General features: G+C 35.5%; 2 protein-coding genes and 1 non-coding gene across 4 annotated transcripts; 1 reads left to right on the forward strand and 2 right to left on the reverse strand.

Moving 5' to 3' along the window:
- Positions 1-5639: 5639 nt before the first annotated feature.
- TRNAK-UUU (transfer RNA lysine (anticodon UUU)) lies at positions 5640-5712 on the reverse strand. The gene has a single exon. It is a non-coding gene; the product is annotated as a tRNA-Lys (tRNA).
- LOC114257851 (cytochrome b-c1 complex subunit Rieske-4, mitochondrial) lies at positions 5646-9935 on the forward strand. Its single transcript, XM_028197658.2, has 2 exons — positions 5646-6209; positions 8984-9935. Exons 1-2 carry the CDS (start codon positions 6047-6049, stop codon positions 9625-9627), a joined length of 807 nt encoding a protein of 268 aa, XP_028053459.2. The 5' UTR covers positions 5646-6046; the 3' UTR covers positions 9628-9935.
- Positions 9936-11684: 1749 nt separating this feature from the next.
- Positions 11685-16743, reverse strand: LOC114257852 (Sec14p-like phosphatidylinositol transfer family protein). Of its 2 annotated transcripts, XM_082893087.1 has the most exons (6): positions 16290-16743; positions 13631-13889; positions 13372-13408; positions 12811-12916; positions 12429-12539; positions 11685-12010 (listed from the first exon to the last, which is right to left on the reverse strand). In XM_082893087.1, the coding sequence occupies exons 1-6, from the start codon at positions 16425-16427 to the stop codon at positions 11894-11896; spliced, it is 768 nt and encodes a 255-aa protein (XP_082749213.1). In that variant the 5' UTR covers positions 16428-16743; the 3' UTR covers positions 11685-11893. The 2 variants fall into 2 exon arrangements, with proteins under 2 accessions (XP_082749213.1, XP_082749214.1); XM_082893088.1 differs by lacking the exon at positions 12429-12539.
- Positions 16744-17379: the final 636 nt, after the last annotated feature.

Raw genomic sequence — 17379 nt, forward strand, 5'->3', positions numbered from 1 at the left:
TTAGAGCTAATAAAGAGGACTACTAAGAGGCATGCAACACATGGAAATATGCATGAATTAAGCATGGACAGAGCTCAAGTAGGTCAAAACAAAGACCTAAACATGCTGAGATGAGGGCTCAAAGACCTAGGCATGCAAGCATACAAGGTAAGCCATAAGCTAGGCAATAATGCACAACACTCAAAGACACTTAAAGAGCGAATGAAGTGGGAACATGGTAGTCTTAGATGCTCTGAAATGTCATGTTAGATGATGCCAAATCATGTACACAACATAAATGAAGCATGCAATGGTGCTCAAAGCTTGAAGCAAGCAAGAGCACTTGTACTACAAGTATGCAAAACATGAAGCATGTGATCAAGGCAACCCAAAACAGTCCTAGAAAATGTTTAAATAAGTCTAAAACATGCATGGAAGGAAGCCAAAATAAGCTAGCATGGAGGGCATAAGGCATGATGCATACAAGGCAAATAAGGCGGATTACACTACACCTATTAAGACCAAGCATGGAATGACTTCAGCAACAAAAATCAAAGTTATATCATGGCATAACAACCCCAAATGAGCACTGAAATGATGGCTCGCAAGTTAAGGCATGAAGACATACATAATGATTCATGTTAAGGCATAAAGGGGCCAACCCTCCAACGCATTGAATGAGTGATAAATGCAAGTGCATGAGCATGAAACATGGACTGAAATCACATAATAAATGATGCCAAATCATTCAAATAGTCCAAGTAATGCATGCTAGTGGACTTGATGCACAAAGCTAACAAGCTAGAATGCACTATGGCTATACAAAGCAAGTCATGCATGGCCAAAACAATCAAAATCAGAGCTAAAACATGGACAAAAGCTTCTTAAAGTTAAGCCAAAAGCATGCTACAATGACATGTTAAAGCATGATGCATGTTAGGCTATTTCATGGAATTGCACTACAAGTGCATGGAGCATGCATGGGCCAACCAAACCAAACCAAACAGAGTCATGACATGGCAAAACATCACCAAAAATATGCTGAAATGGAAACAAAACAACCTAGAATAACATGCTACTTCATGAAGCATACAAGACTAGTTTGTAAGAATTACACCACAAGTGTATTAGGCATGCATGGAGTGACCAAAGCAAGAAAAAACAGTGACATGCCTCAGCAAAATAAGCCCAAATACAAGCTAAGATATGGCCAACATAAACTTAACAAACATCCTCACACATGAGGCCTATGTGGCAAGTATTCAAAATACAAGGAGTGGGGATGGCCCTCTCCTATTTAGGACTCCAAAACCACCTTTCCACCATTGAAAATCCTCTGGATTTCAGTGGTAGAAAGGTCATGCAAAGGCTACAACAAGAGCCTAAAGGGATGGCTCAAAATAAGGCCTAACAAGGCCTAAGAGGGGGTAGATCACCCCCAACGAAAAAGTGACCTTAAACAAACTTTTTAAGCACACAAAAACAGAACTTTTTCTAGTTAAGAGCTAAGCTTAAAACAGTATGAAAATAGGCTCAAAAGCTTAAGCAAGAATGAGAGATTTAAGGGTTAAAGACTCACCCTTGATGACCACCTTTACAACTGCAACTCCAGCAGGTTTTCAAGCTCAAACCAACCCAAGAACACCAAAACCAGCTCCTAAGCACCTCAGTAGCAAAAGAATGGTGTTTGAGTGTGTGTTTGTGTGTTAAAGTAAGACAAAATGACACTTTAAGGCACAAAAATGAAGAACCAAGGCAAGATAGATACAAAGCTATATGTATATCTGAAGGGAGATTTTTCTGACCCTAGAGGAGGGAGGAGGAGCCTCTATCTTATAGAGAACAAAAGGCAAAGCTTCTCCAAGAAGCTAAGGAGGATGGTTTTAGTGCCCTCCAGCTGTGCCAGCTGGAGGAAAATATCTTCAAAAAGGTGTTGGAAAGTGGCCGACCAGTTAAGTGGTCGGCCATCTACTTTTTCTAGTTTTTTACGACAAAAAGTGGTCTCCTAGAAAGAAAAGTGGTTGGCCAATGGCTGGCAAGGTCAAACGTGGTCGGCCAGGTGTCCAAATTGAAGCCCCAGAAGTTAGCTTTCCAATGGCGCCAGCCTTGCATCAAAATTCTAACTGTGTAAAAAGTTATGCCTGTTTTGGTGAAGCCGCGCAGTTTCGATCCTACCCAGATTTATGCCGAACTTTTTCCAAACTAGTTTTCTTCTCTCCTTTCCTCTTTTCTTTAATTCCAAACCCCTAAACAAGGTGTTTTGAAAGATTTTTCAAAAGACTTCATCTCTCCTTCATTCATTTCCACTTTGTCCTTGCTCGGTTTGCCGAAAAGCGCAACATTTAATGAAATGTGAGCCTCGGAGCATCGTAAGAACTTTGTTTCAAAAAATATTTTGAAAGAGAGGGTTTTAAGGTCTAAAAACCATTCAAAATAGTTTTGGTCCAAAATGAGGTGTAAGGTTGGGATTTGACTCTCCTCTCGTCGAAGAAACCGACCCTTTGCACTGCACAGCTTTCAACACCAAGTAAACCATCAGTAACGCCCAAGTCTTAAGGGCGGTAAAAAATGAGGTGTCTACAAGCATACATAACAGTCGCATCTTAAAGGAAATAATTGAAAATCAGCACGCTCGTTTCCGTACCCACAAGAAGGTAACATATTTCATATTCAGTAGTAGTTCGGGTTTATGTCACGTGTATATAATTGTTTTTTATTTTTATTTTTAAATATAGGTAAATATTACCTTGTGGATGCGGGATATCCAAACCAGAAGGGGTACCTGGCACCATTCAAAGGGTCTCGGTATCACCAAGCACTATTTCGAGAACATGGACGACCTGATAACCCAAGAGAAATGTTTAACGAAGCACATGCGTCATTGAGGAGTGTGGTGGAAAGGACTTTTGGAGTGTGGAAATCTTGGTGGAAGTTCTTGCACAATATGCCGGACTATGATTTTGCGGCGGTGCAAGTGCCATTGGTTGGTGCATCAATGGTGTTACACAATTTTATTCGTAGACATGGGCTAGCTGCCTTGGGCAACGACAAACATTATTGTGTTTTATTAGTGTCGAATGACATGCCCGACGTTCACGACGGCAGAGAAAATCTCTATGATGGGCTCATGTTTGGGGATACAGATGTGGATATGGCAAGAGTTCGCATTTGCATCCGCGACCATTTGTTTTATATACGCCGTTTGGGACTATTGTGAATATGTTGTTTTCGATGTGGAAATTTGTTGTGCAATGTGACCCACGTAGCAAGCCATTGGACTTATGGAACTATTTGTAATGCATAATAGTTGAACTTCAGTTTCCTAAACGTTTGTAATGTACTTATAAATTTTATTTACCCAGATTGACCTTTAGTTTCGTTCAATTTTGAACCTACTGGATGCCTTCGTTATTTGACTTCCAGTCCAATTTCATAACAAAGAATTGCATTTTTTTTTGGGTTGTAGTTTATGGGATTTTTTTGGTAATTTTTAAAATTTATGACAAATTTAATAATTTTATAAGCTGGTTTTTTTTTTATTTGTAGAAAAACATAAAAATTCGTATTTAATTTTTTAACAAATTTGAACAAAATGTTTGAATTTTTTTTTAAACATCAACTAAAAAAAGAGTTTGCGTTAAGGCCAAAAATTTATTAGAATTTAATTTTTATTATTTATGACAATGGGACCATACACATTATAGTTGAAATAAAAATAATTGGAAAAAAATTACTCGAAAAAAAAAATTGAAAACAAAATAGTTGGGAAAAAAATTTAATGGACACAACTTATTGGAAAAAAAATTCAAACAAATGTAATGGACACAAAATTAATTTGAAATAAAAAATTAATTGAAAAAATATTTATTTGAAAAAAAATTAATTGACAACAGAATAATTGAAGAAAAATACGTATTTGAAAAAAAAATCATTATAAATTGATGATTATTAATAATTTATAAATTTTTAAAAATTTATAAATTATATTAATGGGTCAAGTTTAACAAATGGCCGAAGGTTTGTTGATATATGTAATTAATTGTGTACAAGTTTTACATATATATATATATATATATATATTTTGTGTGTAGATGTCAAAAATTACAATTCAAATAACCCAAATCACAATCAGCTTGTTTGGTTCTATTTTTCCAAAAATACTTTTTAGAAAATTTTACTTTCTTATTTTTTGTTTTTTTTTTGTTTTTATTGAATTTTTTTAATATTTTAAGCAATTTTTTTTTTTACTTTTTAGACACACTTAACATAAATATACCTAAAAAGTAAAAAAATTATAAAAAAAATCTTTTAAAAATTCACTAAATACCAAAAATACAAAAAAATATAAGAATTCAGTACATTTTTTATATTTCTATGTATTTATTAATTTTTTCAAATATTTTTTTATAAATTTTTTATTTTTTAAATACATCTAAATAAGGTGTATATAAAAAAATAAAAAAAAATATTTAAAATTTTAAAAATATTCACTAAAAATAAAAAAACTCAAACTAAACATACTCAATCTTTTTTATTTATTTTTTGTTACCCAGGTTCATCAATTGGAGCTAACATAGATTAAACTTTGCAAAATAAATGGTCATGTGCAGATCCGTACATCCCACGTAAGCCAAATGCCTATATCAATTCAATGGCTGGCAGCTTGGCTACGTAGGAACAGTTTGGTAATTTAACAACAAAACATCATATCAAACATTTTTTTTAATATAATCATTTAAAAATATTTTAATCTTTCTCTTCAAAGACACAAACAAAAATAGCCAAATAACCATCTCCCACACGAAGCCACAATGTTGATTGTTGGTGGTGGGAATTAAGAGTCCGGATCCTCTCCAGCCAAAGACTCCCACTGTTCCTCCTGTCAACGGCTACGATTTGGCCACGTGGCCAAATGAAGATCTACGGCTCAGATAAATAAATAAAAAAAAATTGAATTGCTTTCCTTCTTCAACACAGCAGCAGCAGCTTCCAAAGCTTCATTCTGCTTCACTTTTTTCTCTCCCTCTTCAGCTTTGTGAACGGTGACAGCATCTCGTGACACCAACGGCGAATCCAAGTCGGCGGCGAACATCGGTGGGCTCTCCCTCTGTCTTACTCCTGCGATTTACACTGCGATTTGAGCCGGAGAGACCACCAAATAATCTTTCTTAAAAAAAAAAATTTGTTGTTCCCCCAAAATAATTTCTTGCCCTTTCCCGTCCTTCACCAGATATGAAGGAAATCTGAGATGGAGAGACCATCATTTTAGGATACATACATGGATTGCTCTGTTTTTGTATCCAACTTGGAATGTGATAAAGATGAAGGTGTGGTTTTGGAGGTAGAGCAACAAAGTAATTTGTCATTGATGGTTTTGGGTTGATTCCAGTTGAAAAAAATCAAAGTAATTTCTGAAATGTTGAAAGCAAATTGTGAAAAGTTCTGGTTATAGAAATCTCTACCACCAAAATCTATGTTTTTGTCCAAAATGATGACCAATCTCTACCACCAAATGTTAGTGAAATGGAAAAAAACTGATTGAAATCTCTACCACCAAATGTTAGTGAAATGGAAAAAAACTGATTGAAAGTTGCTATTGTGTTGAACGAAAGAATGACATAACCCGAATAATGCTACATGCATTAGTATGACAAAAAAACCGCCGTCTGTGGGAATCGAACCCACGACCACACGGTTAAAAGCCGTGCGCTCTACCGGCTGAGCTAAGACGGCTCTTGTTATCTAAGCCATTGATTTAAAGTATTCAAAGTGTTTATTCACAGAGCAGTGTGTCGACGCGGCGACTCCATTTCCACTCGTATATTCCTTCGGCGATTAATCTTCTTTTTTTTTTATTTTTTTTCGCCCTACTCGTTCGGGCTGTTGAGGGAGGGAGGGAGAGAGAGAGAGAGAGAGAGAGAGAGAGAGTTGTTTTTATATCTTTAGCTCTCCTCAATTTGTCCATCTTATGTGCCCCCCAAAATCAGACCCAGTCCTACACTGAAACCCTAACAAACAAGAGGAGAGCAATCATCACATCACAGCATAAGAGAAGAGAGAGAGAAAGATGTTGAGAATTGCAGGGAGGAGGCTGTCGTCTCTTTCATGGAGGTCCGCTCAGACGTCGTCGTCCTCGGCCGTCATCGCCAGGAATCCGATCAACGGTTCTGATTCCATCTGCCCACCTCACACTTTTTCTCCCAGCTCCGCCTTCCTAGATCAAATCAGAGGTCAGACCTATCGATTTTTCTATCTTCTTCTTCTTCTTCTTCTTCTTCTTCTTCTCGGTGTGAAGTTTGTGTATGCTTAGATCTTGCGATTAGTTAATTTCTCCAATTTATTAAAAATTGAATTTGGGATTTATCATCAGCTTTGCATCCTTAGGCTAGACTTTCTTACCTGGGTTCAAAAATCTTAAATTAGATGATCTCCAATTCTAACACCCCCTCTGGATTGAGCGATTTGGAGATTTCTTTTCTGATGATTCTTTTATTTTGTTTCATGGATTCCCTATTAGACACTGAAAACCATGGCAAGAATTCCATGCTTCCCAAGTTCTATACCCAACATTTTGTTCTCACTTCTATTCGCTGCAAATGTAAATTCAATCTATCATTTGATTTTCACTTATTAATAATAATAATAATAATAATAATATTATTATTATTATTATTATTATTATCTTGGAAGATTGTGGCCATCATGACATGTCTCCTCCATGGAAGTGTTCGTGCTTCTTAGCTAATATGGGTTTAATCAACCTAGGAGGCTAGGACTCTTGATTTTTGTTAGGATTGTTAGGATAACATAAATTTCATATGCGTAATTGAAAAACAGGAAGGTTTTATGTTGACAAGAAGAAATCCTTTCTTAAGCTGGTAATTAGAATGATATAAATAAACTAGGTTTGAGAATTGATTTGGTTTGGAGGTTTTTACTTGAAAGAAAGTCTTGGCATTGAACTCATGTTGTGTTGCTCGTGTGGCACTCGGACTTGGAAATCCTTCAATTTCACATCCATCCTCAAAGATTTTTGATGCGCTTCCTTATTTCTATTTGTCATGCCCAAACAAAATTGATAAATAAATAAAGTGTTTAGTCAAGCTGAACTTTAAAACTTCTTGTTTTGTTGGCTATTTGAGTCTAATGGGAGTTGGTAGGTTATGCAGGGGTTCTGACATAATAGTTGTCTACTGTTAGCTATCTTTTGGGGTAACTTCATGACTGCAGGCCTTGAAACTGAATTCAAAGGTGGAAGGCATTGTTAACTAGGGTCCAAGATAATTTAGTTCACCACACATTTTTTGCCAAGCAATTGTTTGTTTAGTTTTTATGTGGCTTGTCCTTGTTGACTAATCGAAAAAGAAGAAAAAAACATGATGGCATGTTTCTGTTGATTTTTCTCCCAATCATTGGATTGATTTATTATTAAGCATCCTAAACATGCTATTTTCTTTCATCTTCTTGTTAGGCAAATGATTTTGACTATTGAGGTATTGTGTTTCTTGTATTAGCAAATAATATGCTCCCTCTCCACTTCAAATATATAAATAATTTATTCAAAAATAATTGAGAAAAAAAAAAAAAACAATACAACACTAATTAAAATAAAATGTTTTATATTCCATAACTTAAACATTAAGATATCATTTATGTAACAATTACAATTTAAATTATATAAAACAATTGTAGAACCTTGAAGTACATGTAATGTATTTATTTTATAAATGTTTGAAAACATATTTAGAGTGCACAAGTTGTATTCCAAATAATGTAGGCCATTGTTACTATAATGAGATTGATCACATAGCTTGTGTTAGAAGGGTTCAAGAAGTGTTACTGAAGTGTTTGTCAAGTATCCGACATTATGAATTTTAAATTTTAAAACGTGTTCTGCACAGTGTTGTTTCCGACATGACATGTCTCCTCCATGGAAGTGTTCACGCTACTTAGCTAATATGAGTTGAATCAACGTAGGAGGCTAGGACTCTTGATTTTTGTTAGCATTGTTAGGATAACATAAATTTCATATGATTTATCCACAAAAAAAAAAAACACATAAATTTCATATGCGTAATTGAAAAACAGGAAGGTTTTATGTTGACAAGAAGAAATGCCTTAAGCTGTTTGAGGTAATTGGAATGATATAAATAGACTAGGTTTGACAATTGATTTGGTTGGGAGATTTTTTCTTGAAAGAAAGTCTTGGCATTGAACTCATATTGGCACTCGGACTTGGAAATCCTTCAATTTCACATCCTCAAAGATTTTGGATGGTGTTGCTTCCTATATTTCTGTTTGTCATGCCCAAAAAAAAAATAAAAATAAATAAAGTGTTTAGTCAAGCTGGACTTTAAAACTTCTTGTTTTGTTGGCTATTTGAGTCTAATGGGAGTTGGTAGCATATGCAGGGGTTCTGACATAATATTTGTCTACTGTTAGCTATCTTTGGGGTAGCTTCATGACTGCGGGCCTTGAAACTTCATTCAAAGGGGGAAGGCATTGTTAACTAGGGTCCAAGATAATTTAGTTCACCACACATTTTTTGCCAAGCAATTTTTTGTTTAGTTTTTATGTAGCTTGTCCTTGTTGATTTATTAAAAAAGAAAAAAAAATGTAGCCTGTTTCTGTTGATTTTTCTCGCACTCATTGGATTGATTTATTATTAAGCATCCTGAACATGCTATTTTCTTTCACCTTGTTTTTAAGCAAATAATTTTGACTATTGAGTTATGGTGTTTCTTGTCTTAGCAAATAATGTGCTCCCTCTCCACTTGTACCAGTATGGTGATCGGTGGATTTGATATTTCTTAATTATTTGATTATTTTTCCATACAGTTTTACTGTGGTGGAAATGTTTTTACAACTGCTTTCATTTATATTTACTTCTACTTCTATTTGGCAGGTTTAGCTTGCAAAAATACCTAACAACACTTTCCAAAAAAAAAAAACCAACAAAAATTAGTTAAATATTTTCTTATGATAATTGATTTGTTTCTTCCAGGTTTTGGTTCTGATTCTGTGACCCCCACGCATGATGGGGCTATAATCTCAGACATCCCAGCTACCGTGGCAGCTATCAAGAATCCAACCTCAAAAATTGTGTATGATGATCACAATCACGAGCGTTATCCACCTGGTGACCCCAGCAAACGTGCATTTGCATACTTTGTCTTGACTGGTGGCAGGTTTGTGTATGCTTCCGTGATCCGTCTCCTGGTACTTAAGTTTGTCTTGAGCATGTCTGCCACTAAAGACGTTCTTGCCCTTGCCTCCGTTGAGGTAGACCTTTCTAGCATCGAACCTGGGACGACTGTTACAGTCAAGTGGCGTGGTAAGCCTGTTTTCATCAGGCGTCGAACTGAGGATGACATCAAGTTGGCTAACAGTGTTGATCTTGCCTCCCTTCGAGATCCTCAAGAGGATTCTGTCAGAGTTAAGGACCCAGAATGGCTTATTGTCGTTGGGGTCTGTACCCACCTGGGATGCATCCCCTTGCCAAACGCTGGTGACTTTGGTGGTTGGTTTTGCCCTTGCCATGGCTCACACTACGACATTTCTGGTAGGATCCGCAAGGGACCAGCACCCTACAATCTGGAGGTACCTACTTACAGCTTCTTGGAGGAGAACAAGCTGATGATTGGGTGAGAATTTAGGGTGGAGTTTTATGCAAGGGCAGGGCCAGTGCTGCAATTGCAGCAACTGATAATTTGATATTTGATATTTTCCTCCAAACCTGTGAAAGTGTACTCATCTGCAAATTTAAGTTTCTCTCTTTCTAGCCTTTAGAGTAATGCTTCATATGACTTTGGATTTTGTATCTATGTGCCAGTTCTTAGACGGCTATAAAGTCCTGAATAAGCCGACTGGCTTCTTGTTTAACATTTTTATTTTTGTTTTGCATGGTGTTTGGAATATACTTTGCTCAATAATTAAATTGAGATGCTATTTTCGTCTGTTGGATTGTAATCTTCTCCATGTTGCTTGGGACATTTCAGTTATTGTTATCTTCTGCATGTTGCTTGGGAACCTTTCAGTTCTTTGATGAGCCTGCTCTCATCTTTGGCTACAATGAATTTTTTGTTTGCGTTTTTCCCTAGTCATGTATCTGCATGGTGTACAGGATGCGTGCTAGACCAATTTATGAGAGGCCCTTTAACATTTCATCTTGCCAAATTACTGCGTGGTGATGGTTCAGCTGCCCAGCTCTAGTTGGTGTGGCCATTTATTTATTTTCTCAACTTCCCAGCTGCAGTTAAGATAGCAGGTAATCAACTTGAGTGGAAAAGAAGATATAAACGTGTGGTAGGTTAAAAAAAGCTTGACACGCTGACGTCGCAATATTTCATTGGGGAATGGTCTGACTACTCCAGAAAGATGCCTGGTGTCCGTAATGGTGATTGGCTGATAGAATAAGATGTTAGTGAAAATTTAAGAGGTTTTACGTGCAGGTTTTAATAGGTAGACTTATTATTTAATAGGTCGTTTGAGAATTAATAATATTTTTTATCAAATACTATTAAAAAATGTCACTAATTGTTATTTTTCAGCAACGGTTTAAAAATTGTTACAAAAAATATTACTAATTATAAATTTTAACGATAGTTCAAAAAAAAATTTCACAAAAAAAGTTTCTAATTAACAATTTTTAGTGATAATTTGAAAAATTCGTCATAAAAAAATCACTAATTGTAAATTTTAGCGACAATTTATAAAAATTGTGACAAAAAAGTCATTGATGGTCAATTTTTATCGATATGTAAAAAATCGTTACAAAAAATTATTTTTAATAAAAATTTTAATAAGATTTATTTTCAATAATACTTGATAGAAATTAAATACAATTATTAAAATCTATTGATAATTTATCCAAAATTTAATGATGATAACTAATGTTCCATTGGTGCGGGTCACCACTTCCGGTATAGTCCTAGTGGAGGAGAGTGGGTAACATGGACATGACCCCGGTAAGTCAAATTCTCTACAAATAAGCCAAATTCTCTACAAATAAGCGGAGATCCGCACTAAAGTGGTATGTGAAAGTCCATCACCATTTGCCCCATACTATGCTTCTCTTCTTCCTTCCCCGAGATCAACTCTAACTCAGGCATCAGAGTGCCTTTCCCGTCAATTTACTGTGTCACGTGTTTAAAGTAGGCAAGATACACATTTAAGCACACATAGAGAAAGAAGAATCCAGATTCGTCCCACCACAATTTGTATTAATGCTAATCCACTTCAATAAATCTTAATCTATCTAAAGAGCTAGAACTTGTGGATCAAAATATTGAGAGTTGAGCTCATTGAAAGTAGAATAGCCCTTTGGCATTGCCGTGCTGCTGTCATGAGCAATGCCTTCTGGGACGGTACGCATTCTGGCCTGTAATTGATGCTCTCAGGTATCCTTCAACATATGCTTCAGCTAAAAGGGATTATGTTCCTACATTCAACACTATGCCAATCTTTTGGGCCAAAAGTATTGTAAAACTACATATCTCAAGATCAGTGAAAGTGAGCATTCTACTTTGCTCTTCTTGGTTGCTTGCATTCTCTACCAGGAACCGGACAAACCTATTATGATTTCCTTGAGATTCACTTGAGGAAACCCCTGCTTAATATCTACCTGCGTGGTTAGGCTCAAGGGATTCCCCTTTTTCCCATGAAGCATCAGTGTGTTTTAAGTGCATAGTCGATAGAGCTTTGTATTCCTTAATACTCAAATGGCATATCAAATGCTTAATGATATAAACAATATCAATTTTGTAACACAAGCATTGTTAGAAGATAAAAACTGGCAGCAGCTTCCTCTTTAACTTTCCCTTTTTCAGAAGGTTAAATGACATGAATCACCTAATTGACAGTCGTGTATAGGAATATGAATGGTTCCAAGGTCTCTGAAAATTGGCTAAGCTAATTAACAGTCTTGTATAGGAACCAATGGTAGTTTGCCTCCATAGATCTCTGGGAGTTGGCTCTCATCAATGTCAGCAAGCAGAGTTGATTTCAGCTTTTTATCCTCCACAAAAACTATCTGCACAGATGTGTTTAAACATTAGTAACACAATCAACCAGTGATAAAAATACAGTCAATAACTTTCAAGTGTTCTAGCTCTCTCCTACTTCATTTCTTTCATGCAAAAGATTTTCATTCATTGTTATTTTTTTTTAATATTTAATTATCATATATTTTTCTGCTTTGATTTAAATGACCAGAAAAAAAGTTAGCTCCTTTATATAAAACATGCCTAATTCATATTGCTCCTTTAATCATGCCAAACACAAATGCAATGCACGACTCTATTTCTATTTTTATTTCTATTCAAAAAGGACAAGGACACGAGAATTAAGTGGTAGAGACCATTATCCCAGCCCAAATTCAAGTTGATATTTGATAAGAATGTATATTACAAACAAGTCATGCAAGGATTTTTTTTTATATTTAAAGATACCTTCTTTTTTGTTTTCTTGTCGATAAATGGATAGACAGCCTTCCATGCCGTCATAAATACATATGGCACATGGACTACAAATAACTTGCCTAGCCTCTCTGGGTAACAATCCTGTCATTGAAACAATCAAATTAGAACTTACAAGCTTTTCTAAGTTTCTAGAGCAACTCTATATTTATACTGCCATTGTGGCACCCTTCCCACTACTTGGATGTTGGATTCAATATGCACATCTCAAAGAAAATTTTCATCAAATAAGAGTGAGTTTGTGCAGTCAACTAAAGGCTGGAGTGTTTCTGAGTCTTCACTTGACTGAGGGACTAAGTGAATACATTAATTTCACATATTCGCTTATGAAATACAATGCGGTGAGAGCTTAAACCTGTAAGATTGATAGAGATGCCAGGTATCCTCGAACGTCGCTGTTAGTGTATCCCCATCCCTTAAAGTCTCCAATACAAACGAATTTTTCCTGTCCGCTTGGCATTCTAAAAGATCAAGGTGATATCAAGATCGATCAATTACCAACATAAATGTCCCCAATATAAGAAAAAAATGAACTTATCCTTAGTATGTTACACGGAAAATGATGAGCAACCTGTTTTTGCTTGCAATAAAAGAAAACAAATTTTCAAAATGGTTGTAGTAAATCACTCTACCATCTAGCGTAGAGGAGAAGAAGAGCCATCTCAACTAGTCAACTACTCAAATAGTTGGGGCGAATTAGGGAAAATGGCCTTCATTTCTGATTTGAATTGCAATTTGTTTCAAGAACAAATCTTCATTCATCTTATTATTATGCATCAATTAAATCCCTTATCCACAACTCAAGTGCAATGATATGCCCTTCACTTAACAAGTTGATGCCCTCCTTTTTGAATATTCATTATCCCTAGAGAGAAATGAGCCTCAGGAATCAAATTTACTTATAGACATGAATTACCTATCACATATCTTCTCGAGACTGTAAACCACAAAACCTATAAAAAAAAAAAAAGAAAAAAAAAAGATCAAAAAGAAAGAACAGGTTAGGTTAGGTTAATATAAGCATCATTTCCAACAAAATCTCTATTTATTTGTCTAATGTCATATATGTGAAGCGACAAAAAATGAAACTAAACAGCATGGTTTTCACTGAGTTTTGAAACCAAATGATTAACAAAATTCAAAACTATCACACAGTTTCAAAGTAATAGCATTACGCTTGAACTCTTCCAGACTCCCCTTGGAGGGTAAATGTCTGCTACCAAAGCCAACTACTATTGGGCGCCCCATCTTATCTACTCCCTGCATGAACAACTTGTTTTGGGCAAGGTCATTTGGAATTTCTGAGGCAGATATGGAGCTGTTTGGAACAAATTCTCGCTTCCATTTTAGGTACTTTAGAAGTAGGCTAGAACCCTTTTCAATATCTAGATCACGAGCTCGTAGAAATCTCCGGATCATCAAATCATCTACTTCCTGCAGGCCCCAAGAATACAGAAAAAGGCAACCATCCATTATAAGTCTGTCAGATTACTGAAGTGAGCAAACAAAATCCAATGAAGCCTCAATTGTAAAAAGAACAGGCCTGAGCCCCAGAATGCATACTCACTCTGTGTCCTTCATTACTACTGACCATGGGTTCATGGACCAACAAATATATAGGATTTACAGACAATTTCTAATGACTGGCCTATCTTTATACCAACTTCCTGGTTTCCTGGTTTACGGACACAATTTCCTGGTTTCTTTTTGCAGTTTTACCTTATTTTCTGAGTGATGCCATTGCAAGTAAAAAATCTCATGCTATAATTTCCCCTTGCAATATATCCAAGGATAGACCCAGGGGATAGCAAGTATGGGCAAATGCCACTCCTACAATTTCAAAAAACTCTTTTACTATACTAGTGTTAATTATTAATTATAACTAAACCATATAGTCTCACCCCCTCTAGGTGTTGGCACCATAAATAGGAAATATTCTGTCGACAGGGGCATAATCATGTGCAATGAAGGTCCAAGATTCAAGGGCATGAAGATAGTGGCTCAAGAAGAAAGATTGAGGGTGTGAGGGTGTGACACACGGCAACCTCAGAAATATTGGCACCATAAGCTTGGAATCTTCTGTCGACAGGGGCATACTCATGTGCAATAAAGGTCCAAGATTCAAGGGCATGAAGATAGTGACTCAAAAAGGAAGATTGAGGGTGTGGCACTTGCCAACCTCAGAAAGAAAGAGAGTTCAAGGCAGTTGCAGCAGTTGCAGATCATGGGCAGATGTGGGAAGCCAGTAAATGAACACGTGGCAGCATGGCATGGCATGGCTAGCGAAACCATATAAAAGTTGGGAATTCGAGAAGAAAAGACTTTCAACCAAATTCACAACTCATGTGAAGTCTAGTAGTAGTGTAACTTATCTAGGAGTAGTTCTTGTACTTAGGGGTAGTTTATCTATAATTCAATGTTTGTAACCCAGTTTGGCCTTGTCAATGGTAATGCTATTTGAATTTGTAATTTGATTCTTGTAATTAAGTGACAAGTTTAAGTGTTTTTCAATCGAATTGTAATTTGTTTGAACTTATTTCTTCACATTACAACCTCCAAAGAAGTCCTTTGAAATCTCTCAAGACATAGGACGCCAACCACAATTGCTTGATCTATTTGTTGTTTGTGAAAATTGGTTTTCCTGTTGAATCCTCTATGTTGATTTGACCCAAACCAGATTTTTGCTAACACTAGGTTAAAAAAAAAAATTAAAAAATTTCAAGTGGTTGTCCCTCTGTGTTAATGTATATCCAAGTTTGTCAATTGTTACATAACCAAATATGTTCCATTTTATAATTTGATTTTTATTTGGAGTTCGCCTCCTGTAAGTTAGAATAATGGGTCCGTCCCTGAATATATCTTATTAGTGTTCCATGTATAACCAAAAGTCAATTTTAGAAAATTATGATCCACTTGTATAGCATTACAATAGCAATTAAGAGCATCTCCGATCCTTAACCCTCTTTTTCATCAAATTTAACTATCTCCAATCCATTCATTAAATCAAAGGAGAGACATTTGTCTATCATCAATACCATTATCAAATTATTTGACAAAAATTTAAAAAGATGAAGGAGTGGAGATGATTTTGATGAAAATTTGATGAAAGGGCTGGAGTAGTTCATATCAAATAAAGATTTTTACTCAAAAATGGAATCAAATTAGATGAAAAAATTGATGAAGGGTTGGAGATGCTCTAACCAAAATAGAATCTGTCCTATCCTATCCAGTGGATGGCAACATCAAATAGAAGAATGAAATAAAAGCTGAAACCAAAGTGGGGAATTTTAAAAGAAACAAACAAGGCATTATTAACAAACACGTGGGTTATATTTCTAGGATTTCTCAGGCACGAAAAAGGAGCTCAAAAAAAGAAAATTCAAGGTATAAGACTGATATTAGGCAGCCAATTTTAATACAAAAAATAAAATAAAATAATAATAATAGAAAATTTTTTTTTTAAAAAAAATAAGGAGAAAAACTAGCTTATTGGCTTCTTCTTCTTCCTTTTTTATTTATTTATTTTTTTTATTTTTATAATATAAAAAAAGTGCAAAAACATAAACGTAAGGTGGGTTTTTTCCTACTTCCCAAACAAAGCAGGCTTCCTCTGTCAACATACGCATGCTATGCAGATAGATCCACAAGAAATGAGCGGCTTATTTGAAAATTTGAAGTATTTGAATCGATTAATGAAGAAGATTGAGAAAACAAAAGAGGGGATTCATAAAAGAATTAGAGAAGAGACATTAGCATATGACAAAGTCAAATTATAACAAGTGATCAGCGGAGAAAACAAGAAAAGGAAGGAGCGAGAGAGAGAGAGTGGTTGACCTTAGCAGAGGGGTCTTCTCTTTGAACAAGGGCTCGCATGATTCCGACTTTGCTGCGCTCTATCTCAGTGTTCTCCAAGCTGCTATCTTGAGCAGCAGCCTCATCTGCAGACTGAATGTCTGCAGATACTGAACCCATTTTCTTCAACAAAACCAATCTCAATCTCAATCTCAATCTCAAATTTTGGATATGGAGGAGGAGGATACAGATTGGATTAATATGTATTCGGATATCCTAACATCATATGTTAGGAAAACGTAGAGAGGAGGAGATAACCGACAAAATTGATAGATGAAAATGAACTTGGAGTACCCCCCAAACAAATATCGCTTTAATTTTGTGCTGGTGTATTATTTGGTAAATTACACAAACGTTTTAATTTATTTATTTTTCATTTTATTCTTCAAATTAATTTTTATTCAAAATTAAATAAAAAAATCATAATAATTATCACATAATATAAAAAGTAATGCACCAATAAATCTCAAATTAGGATCTTTTAAACCATTTAGTGACGTATTTGTACATTTTTGCAACGCGTGTTGACCCAAACGTGTAGGGGAAATGTAGGTTTTGGTGATGTTAAAATTACTTTCATGTTCAAAAGCATACTATATAGTTTTTGGCTTCCTTCCTACCCGGTCAAAATGACAGAGACGAAGACGGAAAGTTCTAGGGTTTCCAATGTTAATGTGATGAATTTTTACTCCATTTATACTTAATCTGAATTTGACAACGTTAAATCGTCATTGTGTGATGCCCAAATTAACATTCGATTTCTCCCCCAAATCCTAGAAAAATGAGTTTTCCATTTCGGCAATACATTTCTGTCGGCGATTAGGAGCGCGCAATGAACCATTTTTACATTTGTGTTAACGTTGACGACGTGTAGCCGACGAGTTTACATCGACTCTTCGTCATCGTAAGTGATTATGTCGGTGGCAGATGGCATTAGGTGTGTAGTTGCTGATGTTGTTTTCTTTGTTTTTATGAAATAATCGAATTATTCAATGAATGTTAGATTATATGTTGTGATTGCATCCGAATTTGGTTACATACATTCCACGTAATGTTGTTGTGTGTTAATAGT

The sequence above is a fragment of the Camellia sinensis genome, chromosome 10 (assembly GCF_055761805.1).
Source record: "Camellia sinensis isolate YWXY chromosome 10, ASM5576180v1, whole genome shotgun sequence".
Classification (NCBI taxonomy): Eukaryota; Viridiplantae; Streptophyta; class Magnoliopsida; order Ericales; family Theaceae; genus Camellia; species Camellia sinensis.